Source organism: Pieris napi, chromosome 18, assembly GCF_905475465.1.
Source record: "Pieris napi chromosome 18, ilPieNapi1.2, whole genome shotgun sequence".
NCBI classification, from domain to species: domain Eukaryota; kingdom Metazoa; phylum Arthropoda; class Insecta; order Lepidoptera; family Pieridae; genus Pieris; species Pieris napi.
The window spans coordinates 2,095,676-2,119,841 of record NC_062251.1 but is presented as its reverse complement, the minus strand read 5'-3'; the positions used below and the strand labels follow the sequence as shown (position 1 = coordinate 2,119,841).

The following is a 24,166-nucleotide window of genomic DNA, read 5'->3' as shown; positions in this document are numbered from 1 at the left end:
AATGAAAAGGCATGAAACTGGTGGAACACAATTCTGATAGGCGCTTTTTGAGAGAAATTCATTTTAAAATGTTCTTATTTAGGCATTTTATTGGTTATTTCTACTCTTCGGCCCTCAAAATCCTTAGCACGACTTTACTAACATGTTTGAACAAATAAACGGTAAGTGTAAATGAACTAGATTTTGCAAAAGTTATATTTTAGAATAGAAAAATTATTTATAAAGAATATATCTGATAGTTTAAGGTGTATAAACTCAAAATAAACCGTCGGTTAGGTGTAATATAGGTTTAAAAACTTCACTGTTCCTGAAGCTTTTTACGTTAACTAAAGCGTCACAAACTATAGACTTTGTGGTGATTTTGTTGTCTGTGACATAACCAATAACTTCAACGTCCATTTTTGGGGAAATGTCACCTATTTCCCGCTAAAACGTGTCTCGGTTTATGAAGACTGTGAAATTGTTTTCCGTCAAATATTTGTTAAAGATTTTGTTTGTAGATGAAAATTTTTATACTCTCGAATCGCAGGACTTTCGGGGGATTAATTAGGACCACCAAAACTGAGGCGTTCTTAGCGTATTGTAAAGTTTTAATAGCAGTTCACGGTAGTGTATGATAACCAAAAAGACGCTAGGAACTTTACAATCGCCCAATAGAAGTATTATTTATTTAAGTTAATTATTAAGACTAATATATACTCATTAAGTTTAAACTGACATTCTGCGGCCATTTTGATAATGGCGTCTATTGTCTTTGTATGTCAACGCAGGACTAGTTTTTGAAATTTTTATATTTTATATATTAAAGTTATTTTTTGTCTATGATTGGTAGTCTGCGTTGTTAGATTAGGAAGAAAACTTCAAACTTTTGAAGCAATGCCAATGTAACTGCACGTACTTTTCTACAGTTCTGATTTTTAGAGATTTTACCCTCACTTCAGTGCAGTGTTTCCCAACGTGGGGCCCGCGCCCCACACGGGGCTTGTTAAGGGGGGCTAATCGAAAATATATTTAATAAATTTGGAATTCGATTATAGTTTTTCATCTTTGAAAATTTACTGTGTTTCGGTAATAAAAACTTAAGTTTCTTAATTCAATTCATTTTTAATTTACTAAAAATGTTGTATGTGCATAAGAATTGTAGAATGGTGGCACCAAAATCGTTGGGAAACAACCAGAGTATTCTTTCGTCGCTATCTGTCAAATTGTGTTTACGCTGCGATGAAAAGAGACAGATATAGTTAATCCTGCAAATAGGCTGATTTTGTTTCTATGAATTTGTTGGTTTTCTTCCTATTCTACCCTCCCCTTAACGTCGTGTGTCCCACCCCCCTTTATTTTATAATCTATCCAATAATTGGATGTCTCGTACCAAATTTTCTTTATAATTTATTTAGTTAAGGGCATGTTTATTGTTATAACTCATAGGCTAAATATTAGGTACGATACGATATGAATGGATATTGCTTTCAACATTTCCTAAATCGATTTTTGAAGTTTTCATATATTTTTAAACCTACAATGTAATATATCACGCTGTGACATTGACATTGGTGACATCGTAGCCACAATTCCACTTAATATGAATTTGAGTATTTCTTTGTATGTGCGCTGTGGCAAGATGGAGTGACAGTTTTAGTAACGTTTCGTTTCACTCTTGAAAGTTGATTTTACAAATTATGACTAGTGATTCAGTTTTCACATTCGTAATATATTAAATCATTAACTGTAATTTAAATTTAACCCAGCTAGAATGTTCTAGTCTACAAATAAAATCAAATTTGAAAGCAACTGTCAACCACACTTTCTATGTGGGCATTTAACATTCGCCAGTACGAAGGAAAACATCGTGAGGAATATCATGCCTAAGACACAAAAAGTCGATGGCTTGTATCACAGGTGTTCACCTACTTGCGTATTAGATTGATTATGAAACAGATATAGAAATCTAAGATAACCTCAAAAGATTCTAGCGTCACTGATTTATTTTAATACAAATCAGGCGTTTGATTATTTTTTTTTCTTTAGCCTTAACTACCATTCATATTGTTTTGTACCAGTAATCATTTGTTATATTTGTAACTCATTTTTTGTAATTTATCGTAAATGAAATGGAAATTTATGTACGTTTGTTTTACCCTTTCGCTATAACGTCTCCATACCCGTTAGGTATTAAAGAATAAAAGTTTATAATATTTATTACTTGAGTTTTATTTGACATTTGCCCACATTTAAACGAATTTTTGAAGGTGTTTTCGACCAGTGATGAAGGTGGACGCAATGAATGCGTTGTGAAATGATTACAACTCTTTGTTTTTAATTTATGTTATTATTATTAATTACTTAAGATGTCATGTGGAACATGGTTTAATGGTTGCAGCTCCTTACAAACGTTGTGTAAAAAAAAACATCCCTATTAAAAAGAGTGGCGGAGAGTTTATTGCCAGTTCTTCTCCTCCGTTCTACGCCCTGGATTTGAGAACTGGCACTAAATGTAAAATTAGAAGCATTTATATGTATTTCTTTACTGACAAGTCATAAGTGTACAATGTGTTACCTACATGATTAAATTTTTTTTGAATTTTTGAATACTTTGTCATATGGTATGTTTAACTTTTCAGGAAACCAATGTTTTGGGGGAAGATTCTGACTCCAGAGTTAATTAAAATGGTGATTATAACGTGTCGCAGTGTTTCTGGACAGTTCTTGCCCGTTCTACACACTTGATTTGGAAACTGGCAGTTAATGTAAATTCCGTGAGCCTAACATCAACGGGTTTTAAGCTTTTATCGTTCGCTTATAAAAGAAAAATACAAAAACTAAAACGATCTAAGACCAAAAGTGCCCAACTTAAAATTATCTAAATCGAACTTTACACTGTACACACAGTATCGCAGAATTTCGCACCAATGACTTTCTTTCCATGTGTGCATTTAACATTCGCTCGAACGGTGTAGGAAAACATCGTGAGGAAACCGACATATCTTAGACCCCAAAAAGTCGACGGCGTGTGTCAAGCACTGGTGACTGGAGGCTGATCACTTACTTGCATATTATGATCATGAAACAGATTCAGAAATTTACGACCTAAAAAGGAAGCGCCACTGATTTGTTAATTTTATTTTTCAAGAACAATTTGGCAATGAGAAATTCAAACAGTGTATTTATTTATCTTCATTGCATTACAAAACCTCTCAAACTAATAAGAAAAAGAAAATTAATGAGATAAATTAAGAAGTGCGAACAAATTCTAATTTTGTATTTATGAGGCTAAAGACGGTAATAATAAAAGACATTATTTTTTATAATATATTATATTGGTAAATTATAATCTACGTGATGTGTTTTAATATGTCCCTTTAAACTACACTTCTGAACAAACGCTTGTCCGCAAACCGCACATGCGAATCTCCTATCATTATTATGTATCCTCATGTGTTCTCTTAAAGTTTTCTTCCTTGCATATGACTTATGACAGACGGAACACTCAAAAATCCTTTCCCCGTTGTGTTTCACCATATGAACTCTCAACTCATTCTTCGTAAAACACTTGTAGGCGCATAATTGACATTGAAAATCCCTTTCCTCCAAATGATCTCTTTTCATATGTCTGGATAAAGTATATCGTCTATCGAATGATTTATCGCACACATTGCATTTGTATTGCAAAGGAGGACCGTCGTGGATTTCGACGATGTGTTTCTGCCTTTTGAAATATTCAGAAAAACGCTCCGGACAGTGCGGACATTTAAAACGTTTCACTAATTTATGCACTGCATCGACGTGGTTTTTATGCTTTTGCTGCGTTGTGAAGACTTTCTTGCAAATCTCACAAGGGTAACTCCCGCCAACGTGCATACTTTTTGTATGCACTTTCAAACGATATTTTGTCACAAAACCCGTCCCACACTCTTTGCACACATAATTCCTAAAGTGAACATTCATATGGCGTTCAATTGAACCAAAAGTTTCGAATGTAAAACCACACATCTGACACTCGAACTTATTTTCGCGATGGACCAGACGAAAGGGTATCACCCGATCTGTGTAGTCCGAGTAGAAGTGCTTTTTGTGTATTCTCGTCAAATGTGTTTTTAATTCGTTCAAATTAGGCATTTCTTTATCACATAATTTACATTTCAAATCAGTTATATCGACATAAACGACCAAACATTCAGCACCGTATGCATTTAAAGATCGTTTTATGTCCGCTTTGGAGTGTAGTTTATCCTGATGACTTTTTAAATTTGGCAAATCTTCAAAAATACTCCTGCAGTAAAAGCAAGGAAAACCGGATCGATTCCGACTTTTAAATGGTGTGACATTTGAATTTTCTAAAATTATGGATGTGTTTAGGATTTGTGCAGTCTTTTCTGTTATGTAAATTTTCTTTCCGCCATTTTCACGCTCAGCGTCCTCTATGATATTAGATATCATTTTTGAAGAAATAAGTTTACCTAAAACGAAAAATGATGTTTATTACGCCACATTATATGACGGAACTCAAAATACAATAAAAATATTTGAAATGGGTATAATTGTTAGGTATATTATAGATTAACTAGCTGACCGGGCAAACGTCGTTTTGCCATGTATATCATTTATAATAAAAAAAATAGGGGTTGATCGTAAAGGGGTGAAAGTTAGGGGTTGTATGTATTTTTGATGCTGTATCATAAAAAAATATATATAAAAATAAAAATATTTAGGGGGATGAAAAAAAGATGTTGCCCGATTCTCAGACATACCCAATATGCACACAAAATTTCATGAGAATCGGTCGAGCCGTTTCGAAGGAGTTTAACCACAAACACCGCGACACGAGAATATTATATATTAGATTTAGACACATTCCTTCTACAATATTTCAGGAGAGAAAAAATTCAGCCTTTTAATTGCGGTAAAAATTTAAGCAACTCTACATGAAAAAGTTACTATGTAGTTTATTATAAAAAACTATCGTTACATTTAAGTTAATATTAAAGGAACAAGAATGTATTAATCACTAGTCACGTGGTCAGCCTCTTGTGTTTAACATATCGCCTTAAAGATTTGATTGAGAATGTAGTAAATTCACAAGCGGAAGCAGGGTTCACACAGTAACACTTCTAGGCTTATACTGATATTTATTTTATAATACGTAAAAAAAATATTACCTTTAAGCAAATCCAAATGTTTAACATATCCAGCGCATGCATTTGTATACAGCGTGTCCCGAATGGGTAATTTAGTTATACCAGGAAAGCGAGCCAATAACTCGGCCTCTCCGTCTATATGATCAATTGTGGCATCATCCTGATCTAAAAAATAAAAAAAAATCTAAATAGCATAAACATACTGTACGATTCCTGGGTCATCGGGGTGCTTTAAATAGAGGATTTTATTTTTACTTTACATTAAGCAGTAGCGTACAACAATAGAATATAAGCGAAATAATAAAAACTTAACTGCTATGTATCTTATGAATGCATTGTAACAGTTGAAGTGAGTGAACTCTAATGATTTAGGAAATCGCCACTAAAATAAAACTAAGAAAACCAGAGTGAACAAAATGTACAGCCTTGGCTAAACATACTGATCTCAGGAAAGAAGGGGCATCATCTTTGGAGATAGAGTTGGCAAATACGGTGAAATTAAATCTATATTTTTCACTTATACACTTATTCAATCAATTAAATTATTAGACCAATAAATTTTGAAATTTTTGAAATAATTTTTTTAAGTATTTTTTTAAAGTGGCAACACATGTTGGGCTTAGAAATAATATAAAGAAATAGATGTTTTTCCTCTAAATATTTTGCATATACATAAAAGTGTCTATTACCGTTTCCATCAGAGTTAATGTAGTCCGAGTCATTATCAAGCTCCACATGTTCATTGTCACTGAGAGGTTCCAACTTAATTGATTCTAGTTTGAAGTCTACGTCCGTTTCTATCGGCCTGGGTACTGTAATACAAAACTGTTTTGATTTATATGAATAGTGAAAAGCTGAATTTTTTTTTCTTTACCAGATTAACAAAAACTTTAATATTGCTTCATTACTGTTATAGAGAAACCTAAATAAGTAAATCAATCAAAATGGAGCATTTTTATAATTATAAGTCAACTAGAATTATTTTTATATATACTAATATTATAAGAGGAAACAATTGTGTTTTTGTATGCATGTTTGTAATGTTTTCATACAAAACCTACTAGACCAATTTCAATAATGGTGAAACCATTAGAAAGCTGCATCTTCACTGACTGACATGACCATATTATATGTTCAAAACAAAATAGGGGTCCCTAACAAAAATGCAATGAACCCAAAGTGTGAAAAATTTATTTACCCATGGGCAATTGTATGTTGGCCTATTCCTAGAAATATATAAACATGTTTTTACAATAAACTCCATTAAATGTCACTCTATTTAACTTTAAATTTTTTCTTTCCATGTAAATATATATAATGCCACAATGTACACTATAATTTTCTCTGTATATGGCATAAATAAAAATTCCTTTAGCTAGTAAAATAATAAATCATATTATATTTATACTCATGATAAATTTGTACAATAGATTCTTATTCTGATTTTGACAAACAAAAGTCATAGTTTGCCATAGTAGTAAGTATTATTGATGTGAAATATCTATAGCCGCACGTAAAACCAATACGGGACAACAATAGATGCTGTATTTATTAGATATCTTGATAACGTTATGTCCAATACTTTTGTAATATACTTCAGTTACCATCAACCAATTGTGACAGTAATACCGTCCGCAGAGGCAACATTGAATATAACTATTACCGAAGTCACTGATTAAACGAATTAAGTAATCATGATTTGAAATAAATACTTAAATTTTTGTATTATAATTTCTGCCCACTGTCTTACAACTCGCGCGAACAACGTCGCGTCGCGTCCGTCAACAATAAACTTTTATTATAGAATTGCGTGTGTAATTGCTCATAATCTTGTAATCAGTGATTGTGCACTACGAGTTCGTTATTAAGTTATTAAAATAATCTATTGTTATACGTCTAAACGCAAGATATTAGTCGAACATTAAAGTGAACACTTTTGAATCTACCCGCAAATTTTGCATTATTAATTAAAATGAATATTAACTAGTTTAATTCATCAAGATGCAGAATGGAGGTAGCTGAAAGTGTGAAATTGGCTACCGAAGACTCCACGAGGGTGGGTACCCAGGCCCCCGTGACAGTGAATGCTACTGGTCAAAGTAAGAAATATGTACAACAAGCCTTCCATCCAAGCCTGTTTATAAGACAGAGAAGTGTATCGGTTGGGAGTTTACTGCCTACCAGAAATGAGGAGAAGGAACCACAAAGCTCTCAAGAAGTAGCCTGCGACACCAACTTGCCTGAATGGCAAACGGCTCCAGTAAATAGAAAGCCGAATAAAAAAAGGAAACTCTCAAATCAGTCCCCCGAAAGTGTAGCTACTTCGAACATGTTCGATGGACTTACTCTCGTTGAAGAACCTACCCAAACCAAAGGAAAGAAGCCCAGCAATCCACCTCCAATCATACTATATGGAATCCAAGATGTCAATAAACTGACGGAATTTCTCGAATCTGCAACTGAAAGAACCACATTCAAGTTTAAGATAGTAAACAAAACACAAATAAGAATTATGAGTGAAGACATAGATGTTTACAAAAAACTTATTACAGCTGTAAGAGAGAAGGGTCTCATTGGCCATACATTCAATCGAAAAGAAGACAGAAACTACAGACTGGTAGTAAGAAACTTGCACCACACTACTCCACTTCATGTTATAAAAGCTGAATTTGAGAAAACGGGAAACATAGTAGTTGGAGAGATTATCAATGCCAGATTTGGGCCTGATAAAAAACCTACCTCAACTTTTTTTGTAAACCTGCAACCTAGTCAGCATAATAAAGCAGCCAAGGAAATCAGACATATTTTCCACCAAATTGTTACTATAGAAGACCCAAAAAAGAGGACCACTATAGTACAGTGTCAAAGATGCCAGCAGTATGGTCACACCAAAAACTACTGCATGAGACCAGGTCGATGCCTCAAATGCGCAGAATCACACTTAACCAAAGATTGTCCTAAAGTGGACCGCAGTACCCCAGCAAAATGTGCCTTATGTCTCGGCCCTCACCCTGCGAATTATAAAGGTTGCGAGGTATATAAAGAAATTCTAGCCAGAAAAACACAGCGCTCGTCTCTAAGCGCAAGAAAAGCTCCTACGTCAAGCTCTCCCAATAGTGGTATAAGCCCAAACCCCCAACCTACAAAGCAACCCCCGAACCCACCCACAATAAATACGCCTAAGGGATATAATGAAGTGGCTAAAAGTAATCATTTAGTCCAAGGTACAAACCAACAATCTGTACCAGAAGCCAGTCAACAATCACTGAATAATAGAATTGAGGAAATATTTATAAAACAATCACAAAAAATTGATACAATCCTACAACAAATGAGCACCATTCTGGGGCTCTTGACTACACTAGTTAACAAATTACCATAAAAATGAATAAACTCAAAATTGCTACATGGAACATAGATGGTCTATCGCCTAAGAAAAATGAAGCTGAAATCCTGCTAAAAATGCATAATCTGGATGCCTTGCTTATTTCTGAGGCGCACCTTACATCCAACAGCCAAATACATGTACAAAACTACAATGTGTACACAACAAATCATCCCGATGGCACTGCACATGGAGGCACAGCTATTATAATTAGATCCTCCATTGAACACTATGAACTTCCACAATTTCGATCGGAATCCATTCAAGCCACCTCAATAAATATCCAGGATGAAAATGGGAATTTCTGTATCTCCTCGGTTTATTGTCCTCCAAAGCACGTTATAACTGAGGAACACTTCACCACATATATTAACAGTCTGGGTCCACGCTTCATAGCAGGTGGAGATTGGAATTCAAAGCATCTGCAGTGGGGGTCGAGATTGATTACCACGCGTGGTAGAGAACTTAAAAAATGCGTTGATAAAAACCACTTAACAACAATCTCCACCCCCGAGCCAACTCACTGGCCAAGCGACCCTGAAAGATTGCCTGATGTCCTGGACTTCTTTTTAATGAAGGGTCTCTCACGACTGTTTTATCACATTGATGGCTTTCTCGATGGTTCTTCAGCTCACATCCCGGTGATATTAACTATTAGTACCAATATTCTGGAGTGCCAACGGAAACCAAAACTGTACAACAGGAGAACAAATTGGCAAATGTTTCGTGACCTCGTAGAGGACGCCCTACAATTACGGATTTCACTAAAGAGTAAGGAGGAAATAGATAGTGCAGTCTTGGCATTTACTAGAGTGGTGCAGGACGCATGCTGGAGGAGTTCTGAGGGAATGGCTCAGAAAAAGACCAGACAGCTTTCTGTACCCCACGAAATTCATGACATGATCCTGGAGAAGAGAAGATTACGTAGAGTGTGGCATAATAGTCGTCATCCCGATGATAAAACAGCACTAAACCGCTACGCTAAACACCTTAAACAGACTATAAAAGAAAATCTAGATGCTACTATTGAGGAAAACCTGATGTCGTTAACAGCTACAACAGACACCGACTACTCTCTCTGGAAGGCATGCAAAAATCTGAATCAACCCACAAACCCTAAACCACCTATAAGACTAGATAGAAACAAGTGGGCTAGATCTAAACTAGAAAAAGCAAATGCTTTTGCTGACCATCTGGCTAAAGTATTTGTTCCAAATGAAGCCACTCCTGGGTCGGATGAGGCAGAAATAGATGACATTCTCCAGCAGGATTTCCAATTACATTTGCCCTTGAAGATAGTAACACCAAGGGAGGTACAAAGAACCATACTACAAATGGAGAATAGGAAGGCACCAGGTTTTGACCTCATTGACAAAAAGGTTCTCTCCGAATTACCTCGTAAGGCTATAACTTACTTGACGACCCTATTCAACCGGATTATAAGTGTTGGATACTTTCCAGCGCTATGGAAGGTCTCTCAGGTGATTATGGTCCATAAGCCCGGAAAATCGCCACATGACGTCTCATCTTACCGACCTATAAGTCTTCTCCCGATCGTCTCTAAAGTACTGGAGAAGGTACTACTACGACGGCTCTCGCAAGCTATTCATGAAAATTCTATAATTCCAGATCACCAATTCGGGTTTAGAGCTCAACATGGCACTATCGAACAAACTCACAGGGTGTGTAAATTCATAAGCAATAGCCTTGAGCTAAAAGAGTACTGCTCCTCAGCTTTTCTGGACGTTCAACAAGCATTCGATCGCGTATGGCACAAGGGGCTCTTATGCAAGATCAAGTCACTTCTGCCTCATACTTTCTATGGAATCCTAGAGTCTTATATCACCGATAGAATATTCCAAGTGAAAGAGATGGATTGTACATCAGGTTTTCATGATATACTTGCAGGGGTACCTCAAGGCTCTGTACTTGGCCCAGTGCTGTACACCATATATACCTCAGATCTACCGCGTACCTCTGAAGTCAACATTGCAACCTATGCAGACGATACGGCAATCCTAGCTTCAAGTAAACAACCCGAAGAAGCCACGTTAAAGCTGCAGCGAAGCCTTAATGAAATAAGCAACTGGTTCGATAGGTGGAGAATTAGGGTGAACACTAGCAAATCAGTACAGGTGACATTCACACTGCGAAGAAAGACATGCCCCCCTGTAAACCTAGGAGGAAAGGAACTGCCTCAGAGTGACACAGTTAAATATCTTGGACTGCACTTGGACCGTAGATTGACATGGCAAAAACACATCGAAACAAAACGGCGTGAGATCAACATTAAATATAAGAGGCTGTACTGGTTACTGGGTAGAAACTCGAAATTGTCCATCGACAACAAACTCCTTATTTACAATTCTGTTATAAAACCGGTGTGGACCTACGGGATACAATTGTGGGGAGCTACATGTGACTCTAACAAAACTAAAATTCAAAGAACACAAAACTACATCCTTAAACAAATAAGCAACTCGCCTTGGTTCATAAGAAACGCTGAAGTACATGAACACCTAGGCATACCTACAGTCAAGGAGGAAATAAAAGTATACGCTCAGAAGTACAAGACTAGGCTGGAATATCATCCTAACCACCTAGCTGTTCAACTCACCCTACCGGAGTATATAAACCGACTCAAAAGACGAAGAACCTTGGAGCTCAGCCGCATTGACTGAGCTAATATTATTATGGTAGATATTCCTAATGAGGAATATCTCCACCCGCAAACCATCCTACAACTCATCTGCTCATAGTCAGAAGACTGATGGCACGATGCGCTTCATTAAAAAAAAAAAAAAAAAAAAAAATTTTTGTATTTAATGAAAATAAATGTTTATTCAATAAATAGCCATCGTTATCTGGAAAAAAAGTTGTAATATTTTATTTTATCATTATGACATATTTAGTTCCTATCACAATCTGTTCTTTTCTGCATATTACTTTTACAAAATAATGTTGATGTTTCACATCTGCCAGGGGTCCCGTGATGGCTCACATTTTTTTGTAAATCTCCCTCAAGACATCTTTAAGTATAGAATTTACTTACAGTTAACATACATCACATCATTATTTGAACTCATTGCTAGTAATTTCTGTTCATTCTGAATAACCATAGCCTTAAATTTATTCGCCCGATGGAGTTCTTCAAGGCAAGATTTACATATGAGGCAAGTCAATTCACTGTTTGTTGATAACTGAAAATAGATTAATAAAAGTTGATGATACAGCTGTATTACCAGTCAGCGGAAGAGTTCCTTTAGAGTTTAGGGTATATTTATTGGATAGGAAAACGTCACAAATAATAACTACAATCGGTTAAAAAGTAAGTTGAACAGTCAGAAACAATTTGAAATAAGTAAATTATAACAGAACAGAAAAACGCATTTGGTTGGAATATAAATGCAACATTTGCAAGCTTAGTTTATAAACAATAAAATACTAATTAATAAATACTTACAAATAAATTAAAGCATTCTAAAAACATATCTATATAGGTATCTCTTTGCTCTTCATGTTCCTCCGTCATACTTTTATGATAACCAGAAACAAGGCAGCATCGACATTGACCGTATGATGTTTCGTTCATTTTTATACTATCAGCAGCTTTCTAAATAAAATATATTTATTCTATTGATAGTAAACAACACTGAACACAAGATAATTCAGGCGTATAGGCAACCAGCGTAAAAAGCAAGTAAAAGTTGACACTTGACGGACGGCACAGAACAGTACTACGCCAGTAAGGACAGTGACAGAAAATAGCAACTGAATTATTAATTAGACACTGACATATATTGTCACAATCGATTTATATAGATAATAAAAAATTCTATAGATATCTAAAAGTAGCAAACAGAGCATAAATAGCATCAATATAATATAAAATAAAAAAAATAATGATAATTCATTTTAAATACTTTGCATAAGAATTTAATCAACTTTAAATAACAAATGCTTAGCATCACAGCACAATAATGTTTCACAGAAGTTTATGCATTGCATATCATTATAATTCAACAATTTATATAAAATAACTAAGTTTTATGGCTCTTCTTTTCAAGCAAATCCATATAAGCACATTCAATAAGGTTCTCATCTTTAACTTCAAGTTTAGTTTTCAAATCTTCAGCAATTTTCTGGCCTTCTTCCAATGTTTGTTCTGGTCTAAGAACCACTTCAAGTTCCATAAAGTCTCCAAGACCTTTAACTGTGTCTATATGTATTCGAGTCTGGCCAACCATGTATAGTTTTCTAAAATTAACAAATAAAAATATATAAAGAGTATTTATCAATCTTGTATAGTTTATAGATTTATTATATCATATCAATGTAGATGTCATGTCATAATAGTAGAGTTGTGTAGCAAATATTTTCTATGATAGTAAAAAAAAATTGCCACAAATACTTTCAGACAATAGAATAGCATTCACAAATCACAATGTGTAATTTGATTGGTGTTAAAAAAAAATTAACAGTTAAAAGTGTAACTTGCCGTTTTTTAACAACACGACCACGCTCCCCCAAGCATTGTTTTAACATTTTATCTAACTTTATAGATTTTTCTTTTTCATTTGAAGAGAATTCTAACAAATCATAATCGCACATTTTAGGCCCACCCTCATCATTTCTCTCATAGCGTACCAAAGTAGCAGATGAATCTTCAAATATTCTCAACTTTAGACGACCGTTAGGCACATTATAAAAAGTATCATCTTGCTCTATTAACTTAAATGTTCCACCGCTTAGTTCTTCAGCAAGTTCACAAATTCTTTTGACGTCGTCAACTCGCGCTTTTATTTCAACGTTTCTCATGGTTCTTGAGATTGAATCTTTTTATCTTTCTCAATTTGCAAGTTATGACGTAAATTTTAATAGTACTGAAACATAAATTAGAATGGATCTCAAAATGAGCGCGAATTAAACTAGATTGTCAAATTTAGAGTTTTGACGTTTAGTTTATTAAACAGATGAAAGTGTTGCAGGCACTAGTTTTTTACTCAGCTTATATATTTATATAGACTCGATTCGTATATTTACTGGATGAGATAGCAAAGGACTTGAAAATTTTGGTAAATTTAATTAAACATCAGAAGTTTTATAATATAATTTACATAAGCACTAAACATACAATTTTCTATTGAAGCGCCACGTACCATAATAAAACAAAATGTGCTATAATTTAAATTTAAGCGCCAATCTTGATTTACAATAAGTCAATGTCATTGATTAGTGATTACTGTGTTTTTTTTTTTGAATTTCCTTTATTTTCGGCGCCAATTCGTCAGCAGCACTGCGTATAGTGTTATTATACAATATACTGCGTCATAAATTATTAATAACATTAAATTTGTTTATAGTTAATTATTACAACTTAAATATATTCCTTTATTATATTTAATTTAAAGATTCAGTGAACTGGTTTTAACAGTTATTTAATGTAATGAGATGAATTTTTTAATAGAACAGTCTGATATTTGTCGTTGCTGTTTATCTTATATTGGTGGAGTAGATTTACAAAACCCTTACGGAGATTTGCCGGAAGCACTGAACACCATATTGCTAAAATATTTTGGTATTACTGTAAGTTAAAATCTTTATCTATTAATATTTCTATAATTTTATTTTTATTGATATTGTAATTGTATCATTAAACATTTATATTGTTACAATGTTGTGTAAATAGGCAGTATTTTTTAAAATTGTTTATCATATATCCTATTACAATTGTCAACCTAAGATTAAAATGCATTTATTATAGATTATAATTTCTTGAAAATTTAAAATATATTAATAAACTGAAGACATAGTCAATCTGTGATTATGCTTTTAATAAATAGTAGTAAACTAAAACTGTGATTTTAAGGGATTTATTTTATAGAGATGTATATTGTTTTAAGCTGGCATCACAACCTGGATATAGTTACACAATTTGTGATGAATGTGCTAAAAAAATTGAAAATATTTACAAATTTCATGAGCAAGTGAAGTCATCCGAGATAAAATATAATGAGCTATGGCAGTTATATAGTGAGTATTTAATATCTAAGAGAAATGAAAAAAATATTAAAAAATAATTCCATTTTTACAGTTATTCTGTATATATATTTTTTTTAATTACCAGAGTTCCCTTAAAATGTCCATAGAATTACCTTATATTATGCAGGAAACAACAAACACATTACAATAAAGTAAAAGAAATACAAGATCTATGCATAAATGTATCCCAAAAGAGTTTACAGCTATACAAATCTTTGAAAACATGGCTTAAGAAAATAAATACAGAAGTGTCTAAGTGTGTATTAAATTAATAAAATATCCCTTCAAGACAGGATTTTAATTTATACAGAAAAATATGATAATATATCGATCAAAAAATTAAAAACAATATTCAACATTCCAGAAAATAGAACAGTAAGCAATGCCTTTGATGAAAATACTCACAGGCTTATAGAAAATTTTAATACTGAGGATCCAGATGAAGATATACCAATATCTAAACTACAAAGTAAGGAGTTTCATTTAAATCCATTCAATAGTTACAATAGTTTGGAAAATCCAAAAGTGCACGCCTCATAGCAGTCATTCACATTTAAAATTTCTTAAACAAAAACTCAAGTTTTTTAAAAGAAAATGACAAAAAAAATAAATGAAAATGAATGATTGAAAAAAAAGAATTATATTATTTAATTTATATGGCGCCACTATATATTTTTACTATAAAAAATATAGTGGCGCCATAACTCTAAGGTGAAAATACACAGTCGTATTTTAGTTTTTTACAAATTATAATAAAACGACAGTACTTAGAACGCTAATATTAACTAGGAATCAGCCCAGGGTATAACTTTATATAATAAGAAAAAAAGTAATCTGGTACGATAAATTTTTCGACCAATTTCTCTGCCACATACATGGATCCATAAACACAGACTGACGGACGTCCAAGAATGATTGATTTTAATGTTATTATTTACTATTAAACAAAATAATTGTTCACAAAAAATACCAGATGTGCTTGATAGATTATTTAACTCTATTTTAGTGCACTCATATTATCCTGTAAGTGAGAAAAAAGTCATTAAAGTTTCGAAAGACTGTGTTTTTTGACATGTCGAGAGTAGAGCACAGCCAGAGGCGTGCAATAAATTAAAAATAGATACATTAAGATATTTTGTATTATCATATTCTTATTGCTGAAAAGGCGAAATGTGGTGTTAGTCATACCAATTAATTTATGTTTCAGATTGTCTACCCCTACAAATGCCAAAGAGTTGTAAACAACTATCGGAACGCAAACGAATTATCCTCACTTGTGGAATTGTCTTAAAGGAAACCACAGCTTGCCCCTTTCGACATCTAAAGAGCTGGTTTAGATGCTTTTTCTGCTTAAAAGATTTCATGGAACTAAAATTATTAAGAGAACACACAAACGAAACTCATACGAACATAGATAATGAATTAAAAATGATAAAACGCTTCCCGCGCTCTCTTCAAATTGACATATCGAATCTCGAATGCCGGAAGTGTCATTTGAGTTTGACAGATGTGGATTGCATGCGCCGCCATCTTAGTGATGTTCACAATAAAGTTATCTATAGCGAATGTATCGCAGATTATAAAGTTGATTCTAGCCCTTACTCTTGTCATTTATGTGAGAAGAAATTTCACGTATTCCGTTCCCTTACAACTCATTTAAACGAACACTACGCCAACTGTATTTGTGATGTTTGCGGGAAATCTTTTATAAATTCAAAAAGGTTAAAAGTGCACAAACGGACACACGAATATGGCTCTTATCCTTGTTTAAAATGTGGGAAGGTATTAAAAACACAATCTTCGAGAGCCAACCATATGGAACTGCATTCTAAACGTATTATAAAATGTCATATATGCGAGAAACAAATGAAACACTATAATGACAGAATCAAACATATGTCTGAAGTGCATAATATAACACACAACTTTGTATGTCCGTTTTGTTCGCGGGTTTATAATATCAAGCATTATTTAGCTACGCATATTCGCCAAACGCATGGTAATAAGAATAAGAAATGCACTGAATGTAATATGGCGTTTATAACGAATCATAGTTTGAAGAAGCATATGCTAAAACATTCGGGAGAAAGACCGTATACGTGTAATGTATGTTCTAAATCCTATACTAGGAAATATACATTAAAAGAACACATCAAGGATCATGAAAATCTTAGTAAATGTAATCAATAAACAAGTAAAACCTTAAAAAAATATATACATATAAAAGAACTGTTTTTAATTTTTAGATATACATATCTTTAATTAGTGGCGTGCTTAGCGCCAAGTCTGACTCCCGTACGCCACAAAATATGTATCGGATTTTGATAAGTTTGCGCTAAATCTCGTCTAGTCTAATGTTATTACGACACTAATAATACAATTACCTACGTAAGTTATGCTTAGGTTTACCGCCAAGGATGAGACTGGCAAAGAAAAACCTAATAGAAAAGGATCCCGGCTAAAAAGAAAAAAAAATTACTAAAGAAATTTACCTATTTCAATGTGTTGAGAGCTACGTCTGTCAAGAGTCAAGTGTCAAAATATATATTTGGTTTTTAATCGATCTAGTCTGTGTCGGAAGTAGTAGGAAAATCTATGTTGATGTTGTTACTTGTTTGTTATTTTATCATATATCATTGAAATGGATTTTAATACATATAATATTACTGGAAAATGTAGATTTTGCCACTCAGAGGGATTCCACAGAGATCTAATGAAAGAATACGAAGGAAACAGTCTAAGCGAGATTTATTTTGATATTTTTCAGGAATGCTTTAATTTATATGTTAGTATCTGTTCGTCTCTTCTAAAATGAATATACACAAAATAATATATTGACGTCCTACATGTGTATACTTATTTATTGTTTTACAGAAACATGATCCATTGTGAAAACCCTACAAATCTACCCATTTGATGTTAGCATCTCAATAGTAACTTGATTACATTATCTGTAAATCTCAGTACAATGTAGAATCATATAATTTATAACCCAAAAGGTCTCATAGCCTAGCTTTCCTATACTTAGGACAGTAATTTGAAGTTTTTGATGATAAGAAACTTTTAGTCTGAATAGACTAAAAATGTATTAAATATTTTCAGCTATGTATTGTGTCAAACCAAAGTAGCCTAATATGTATGTCCTGTATCAAACAACTGCGAGATGCAAACAGTTTCCGAGCAATGGTTGTTAAGGCAGAACAAGATTTGCTGCAAGCTTCAGAACGAGATCCAGTTTTTATTAATAGTGAGTATTTTTGTACATGTACTTACCCTTCTCACACAACAGCACCTGTTTGATGTGAATTAGTGCTGGTATCCTCACCATGTTTTCCTTAACAGGCAAGTACTTGCATTGGATTTCAGACAGATTAAAACAGCACAATTTGATTAAATTTTTATTATAAAATAGTGATAAACTACATTTTTCAGTTAGTGATACATGGTCAAACAAGTCCAGAGTGGAGGTAAATACACAAGAGATGGTTAAATTAGAAAACTGTGATTCAACATTGGATAATGATATACAAGATTGCAATCGTAAGTATATTTAAAAAAAACTGAATTTTTTGTTTGGTTGAATGAAAACCACTGGTTCAAATTAAGGAACTCTCTTTGTGTCTCAATATCAGGAAACACATTAAAATATTGCAAAATTGGGAACTTACACTATCTAAAAGCTTATAGTTATGCAAATATATGCTGGAATTATTTCTCTTTCAAAGTTCCTTTAACTCAACAGAATATATCTATAATTTAATTAAATTTAAATTAACAGCCCTTTATTTGTTTTTAATAAAAAAAGGAGACAATTTTAAAATAACTCCACTACAAAATAATAGTCAAATGCATAAATCTGCCGAAACAGCTATTTTGAATAAGTTTAATTATTTAAAAAACTTTAAATTACAGTTGGTAAACAATGGAATAGCAATACAAATGTGAAAAGCGAGGAAATTTTGGAAAATTCATTTGATTCCTATTCTATATTAGATCAAGATTGTTGTAGTAAGTAAACTTTATTTTTACATACTTTTCCTAACTACCTTGTGTTATTTATATAAAATATCATTGTTCTTGTATTATGCTTTAAATAAAAATATTAAAAAATCTTATACTTTCTGTAAATATTGTTTCTAAAGTCCTTCTTGTTTTGGGGTCCTGTTATGTTTGGAATTATTTACTTTTTGATAGGCATTTATCGACCTTCGAGAATCGCAGGTTTAAGTAGACTTAGCCAGTATGACTACGTCAAAATCTATTACATTTTTGACACATGCTAGTCATACTTAACACTGAAAAACAAGACTTAGGACTAAGTCCACCTTACGTCAAAAACGATTTGAATTTTGACATACGCGTTACTAGGACTTGACAGAAATAAAATTTTAGGTGATAATGAAATACAAGGTGAAAATGAATTATTGTCAAGGTTTGCGGGTTTGAAGCCGCTACCCACTCGACGCACTTTGTACACAACATACTATAACTTTGCCAAACAGCTGGATTCTTTGAAAGGTAATATTGTATTTGGTTAATGATTCCATAGTCATTAATTACGTTTGGACTAAATTAAGTAAGTTTATTTGATCCAGTTAGCTTTATAAATTTTTGGCGCCATTTAGCACGTTCCTCTATAGATGTTGACTAGGAAAATGTCATTTGTCATTTATGTTTTTTTTATGGCTCTGGCACGATTTGTGCATTAGCCAGCGTCAAGTATAGGATTTTTTATAATTCGTGCTTGTCTTTAGAAATTCGACCGTGTCCTTCATGTACGGTTTAAGCACTCACCCGGTACTGTACAACCCTCCCAAAGGCCGAGAAAAAATTAAAATTAATTAAAACTTGCCCTCGAACCGGGAATCGAACCCGGTACCCCTCACCTAGCTGTCATTTAATAAGACCGCTAGGCTATGAGGCCCCTGTCATTTACGTTTGTAACATTGAAAAATAAGAGAATTGTCAAAAGTTAAAAGTTTAAATTTTAACGCAAATTTACTCTTGACACCAATTTTACAAGATTCATAGGCTTTTCAATTATTGAATTGAAATAATCATTTGCAGGTAAAAACGTAAGGGGAACAGATATCAAGGCCCTCCTTCAAAAGCAAAACAAAACATCATCCACATATGTAACAGAAAAATCGACTCTCTTAAATAACATAATGCAACTCTTACAAAATTCCAATCTGGCGCCATTCCAACCAAAACGACGCTCTGGGATCCTTTGCCTTTACTGTTCTAAACCTTTTGACAACTTCCAAAATCTCCATTCACACCAAGAAAGCGAAAACTGCAAGAAATCAATGAAAAAAGTTCTTAATAAAAAATGTTCCGAGTCCTTAATTATTTACGCTCATATAAACGAATTAAAATGCACAATATGTAATACCTCACTCGACTTTAACGCGTTAAAAGCGCACTTAATGACGGTACACAAGCAAAAGTTTTTTCCCTCAAGTGAGAGGGTAGTTCCGTTCAAATTGATTAAGGGAAACGAGTTCATTTGCCAAATTTGCGGGTTTAGCTTCGAAACATTCGGTTCTATTGAACGCCACATGAACACGCATTACAGAAATTATGTTTGCGAATGCGGCGCTGGTTACATGACGAAAAATCGTCTAAAGGTACACTGGAGGTATTCGCATAAGAACGGGGTGTTTCCATGCGAGATATGCAAAAAGACATTCCCTTCCCAACATAAATACAACTGTCATTATGACGTCGTCCATAGATCTGTGAAAAAAAATAAATGCACGAAGTGTCCAGCTCGTTTCGCTGATTATTTTAATAAGCACAAACACATGGTCGAAGTCCACGGCGAACCGCCTCTGGAATACAGATGTAACGTTTGCGATGCGATTTTTAAACGACGCTACGCATTGCTCTGCCATGTACGCCGGCGCCATTTGGAGATGAAGAATGTGGATTGCGAATTGTGTAGTTACAAGTGTTATACGGTGACGGAATTGAAAGTGCACATGATAAAGCATGTCGGGGAGAGGACGAATCAATGTAGCATATGCAAAAAGGCATATGCGAGGAAGAAAACGTTGAAGGAGCATATGCGGATACATGCTAATGATAGGAGATTTGTTTGCGCTATTTGTGGGCAGGGTTTCGTGCAGAATTGTAGTTTGAAAGGACACATGCGATCGCATCATGCGGATAGCGATTTAGCTAAGGGTTAAACAAATATGGAGTGGAGTGCTTCCGAAATTTAAAAAAACCCACGCAATGTTCATTCTGCTTAATGACCTTGAACTCGTACGGCTAGCGGTTCAAGGTCGCATGCGTCTATTCTTCAGAGATTTTTTAAAGAAACATCAAAATTTACGAATGTATAAATGTACGCACAAGCATCGCCAGCCTATGGTTCGGGTAAGGAAAGTTAAAAGGGTGGATAGTAAAATATGGTTGTAAAAAGCATGACGCTTTCTTTTTATATCATAGACAAAGCAAAATTTGAATCTGTGCTTCTCTCAATATGTTTATAATATGACTACGTACTTCTTGTGGTGAATAAAGATCGGGCCCCTTACTTTGTAACTTCCAATAGCATCTTAATGATTTGTATGCGATTCCACCACCACTACGGATATTGAGAGAACATTTGCATAAAAAGGTTGGAATCGTTTTTGGAAGTCACAGAACAAGGGCATAATTGTCAATTTATAATTGTTTTATTTTACATACTAAACACAAACACAACACCGTACAAAAAACTATTACTTTTCTATAATCCATAATAGGTGGACTTCATGTACAAATAAAACCAATCCCAAGGCTGAGACAATTTAATACAAAAACAATTGAGATACTTATACTATTTTTGAATCATAACGATACCGCGATTCAAGGAACCACAGGCGACATCTATTGGTTCAACATAAAACTATAATAATTTAAACATACCGCGATTCAAGGAACCACAGGCGACATCTATTTGTTGAACATATAACTATAATTGTTTAAACATACCGCCCACCATGGACAGAATGTACATCACTTCCGCCCACCGTGAATAAACTGTAAACAAGTAATCGTAGTGGACTGTAATAGAGTTTAAAAAGTTCGTACAAGCCTTTCACAGTAGCTAGAAGCGACAACATACCTATTATATTATACAACAACAGAAAAAATAAAAAATAAAAAACAACAACATCAGATTTACCCAAATATCTTACTTCGTCACAGGCAATACACATAATTTGGTTATAGGACGCTTAACGATAACATCCTTACATTTAAGGCTAACAACCCTCGTAATATTGTCCGAACCTGCATGTTTATCCGTTATAATCCCTAATAACCATTTTGCTGGAGGAAGATTATCCTCTCGAACTAAAACAATATCACCAACATTCGGTTCTGGTTTTTGATGTGCCCATTTGTAACGTTGCATGAACTGCGTGAGATATTCATTTGACCACCTACGCCAAAAATGCTGCAGCAACTGTTGCGTTAGCTGCCAGCGCTTTAGTGAAGAAACCGATGAGGTTTCATAATTGCTGTCCGGCACCAAAACCAATGGCTCGCCGACAAGAAAATGTCCTGGGGTAAGAGGTGTAGGATCTTGTGAGTTCACACTTAATTGTGACAATGGTCTGGAATTGAGACAGGCTTCTATTTGGTACAGAAGAGTGCTCATCTCTTCAAAGGTCAACGTCTGAGTACCTATCACTCGTTTTAGGTGGTGTTTGGTGGATTTTATTCCAGCCTCCCATAATCCACCGAAATGTGGAGCATGAGGTGGAATAAAATGCCATGTTGTTCCATTTGTTGCCAAACTCTCAGCAATTTCTATTGCCAATGATGACTTTTCTTGGGACCACAATGTTTTGAGTTCGCGTGCGGCACCTACAAAATTTGTACCATTATCACTGTATAAGTCAGCGCAATGCCCACGTCTGGCCACGAAACGCTTGAATGCGGCCAAAAATCCTTGCGCTGTAAGGTCGCTTGCAACCTCCAAATGTACTGCTCTAGTTGCCATACACACAAACAAACATACATATCCTTTGTATGCTCGATGGCCTCTACCTTTGGATGTTCTTATTAAAATAGGACCCGCATAATCCAGGCCGCTTCGATGAAAAGGACGAATTGGAGTTACCCGTGAAGGAGGTAACTGTCCCATAAGTTGGTCTCTTGCTTGTGCAGCGTATCGTACACATCGAACACAATTACGAACGAATAACTTTGTACGAGTTTTAATATCTAAAATCCAGTATTTGGACCGAATATAGTTTATCATTAATTGCGGCCCGCCATGCAAAGTTTTTTCATGGGCGTCCGCTATGATCAAGTCGGTAAGATGTGATTTTGACGGCAAAATCACTGGATGTTTTTTGTCTATGTTGAAGTCAGCTCTTTCAAGACGACCACCAACTCGCATGATACTTTCACGATCCAGAAAAGGAGTCAATACGGTAAGTTTACTTTTCTTATAAATTGGTTTATTATTTCTTAAATCATTGATTTCCAGAAAAAAGTACTCATTCTGACATGCTTTTATAATAATATGTAATGCTTGATTTAGTTCTTTATTAGTTAACCATATAGGAAAACTCTCTTCAGGTCGCTTTAATTTGTTTATAAACCTTCTACAGTAAGCAAATACTCTCAATGATTTCCTTAAAGTCGAAAAATTTGTCCAAAAAATGTTTTGACTACTATCCACCACATGGCATGCCTTCACACCTTTTTCTTCTAAATTAGTGTCTGGTATGGGTTTCCTTTCGTAATTGATAACTTTATTTTGTAGCCAGGGGGAACCAGTTCTCCACATTTCCATGTTTACTAAAGCTGATGGTGTCACTCCCCGAGAGGCACAATCTGCTGGATTGTCGGTAGATGAAACATGTGACCACTGAGTTGCGTCTAAAATGTCTAAAATCTCCGAAACACGATTAGCAATGAAAGTTTTCCATCGACTGGGATGGCTACTTAACCAAGCTAGCACAACCGTGGAATCAGTCCAAGCGTGAAGTTTATCCTTTGGTACGTGCAGAACTTCTGCAACTTCTTGTAACAACTTGGCCAGTAAAACAGCTCCACACAGTTCGAGCCTTGGAATACTAACTTGTTTGATTGGTGCTACCCTTGTTTTAGACGTTATCAGATGGACATGAACATTTCCAGACCCATCAACTACCCGAACATAAATTACAGCAGCATAAGCTTCATTTGAAGCATCGCTAAACCCATGGAGCTCCAGTGTGACATCTGCTTTAGTACTTATCCAGCGTGGGAGTCGAAATTTGGTAAGTTCCAGGAGTTCCTCACGGTAAGTAATCCAATAATCAAGTAAATTATTTGGTAATTCTTGATCCCATCCGATGCCTGAAAGCCACAATTTTTGTATTAATATTTTTGCTTTCACAATTGCTGGAGCTATCCATCCCATTGGGTCGTATAGCCTTGCAATATCCGATATAACCTTTCTTTTTGTTACAGGTATGCTGATTGGAGGTAGTTGCACGGAGTATTCGAAGTCGTCGTTTCGTCGATTCCAGGTAAGTCCTAAAATTTTAACTATTTCATTTGATTTCAGTTCTACATTAATATCTAAGTCTAAACCTTCTTTATTTATTTCCTT

The 24,166-nt window shown here is 34.4% G+C and overlaps 4 protein-coding genes across 6 annotated transcripts; 2 read left to right on the top strand and 2 right to left on the bottom strand.

The window, feature by feature from the left end:
- Positions 1-3,300: 3,300 nt before the first annotated feature.
- LOC125058748 (gastrula zinc finger protein XlCGF26.1-like) lies at positions 3,301-12,233 on the bottom strand. Of its 2 annotated transcripts, XM_047662901.1 has the most exons (5): positions 11,984-12,233; positions 11,573-11,720; positions 5,825-5,947; positions 5,157-5,300; positions 3,301-4,457 (listed from the first exon to the last, which is right to left on the bottom strand). In XM_047662901.1, exons 1-5 carry the CDS (start codon positions 12,110-12,112, stop codon positions 3,313-3,315), a joined length of 1,689 nt encoding a protein of 562 aa, XP_047518857.1. In that variant the 5' UTR covers positions 12,113-12,233; the 3' UTR covers positions 3,301-3,312. The 2 variants fall into 2 exon arrangements, with proteins under 2 accessions (XP_047518857.1, XP_047518858.1); XM_047662902.1 differs by lacking the exon at positions 11,984-12,233 and having other exon boundaries at positions 5,825-5,960; positions 11,573-11,688.
- Positions 12,234-12,440: 207 nt separating this feature from the next.
- Positions 12,441-13,462, bottom strand: LOC125058757 (adenylate cyclase CyaB). Its single transcript, XM_047662913.1, has 2 exons — positions 13,019-13,462; positions 12,441-12,777 (listed from the first exon to the last, which is right to left on the bottom strand). The coding sequence occupies exons 1-2, from the start codon at positions 13,336-13,338 to the stop codon at positions 12,561-12,563; spliced, it is 537 nt and encodes a 178-aa protein (XP_047518869.1). The 5' UTR covers positions 13,339-13,462; the 3' UTR covers positions 12,441-12,560.
- A 313-nt stretch (positions 13,463-13,775) lies between these two features.
- Positions 13,776-16,791, top strand: LOC125058755 (zinc finger protein 658B-like). Its single transcript, XM_047662911.1, has 4 exons — positions 13,776-14,106; positions 14,424-14,553; positions 14,927-15,031; positions 15,770-16,791. The coding sequence occupies exons 1-4, from the start codon at positions 13,972-13,974 to the stop codon at positions 16,750-16,752; spliced, it is 1,353 nt and encodes a 450-aa protein (XP_047518867.1). The 5' UTR covers positions 13,776-13,971; the 3' UTR covers positions 16,753-16,791.
- Positions 16,792-17,104: 313 nt separating this feature from the next.
- Positions 17,105-20,962, top strand: LOC125058747 (PR domain zinc finger protein 5-like). 2 transcript variants are annotated; one of them, XM_047662899.1, is made up of 6 exons: positions 17,112-17,347; positions 17,665-17,809; positions 17,995-18,102; positions 18,475-18,570; positions 18,955-19,080; positions 19,630-20,962. In XM_047662899.1, the coding sequence occupies exons 1-6, from the start codon at positions 17,204-17,206 to the stop codon at positions 20,754-20,756; spliced, it is 1,746 nt and encodes a 581-aa protein (XP_047518855.1). In that variant the 5' UTR covers positions 17,112-17,203; the 3' UTR covers positions 20,757-20,962. The 2 variants fall into 2 exon arrangements, with proteins under 2 accessions (XP_047518856.1, XP_047518855.1); XM_047662900.1 differs by lacking the exon at positions 19,630-20,962 and having other exon boundaries at positions 17,105-17,347; positions 18,995-19,080.
- The last annotated feature ends 3,204 nt before the right edge of the window (positions 20,963-24,166 follow it).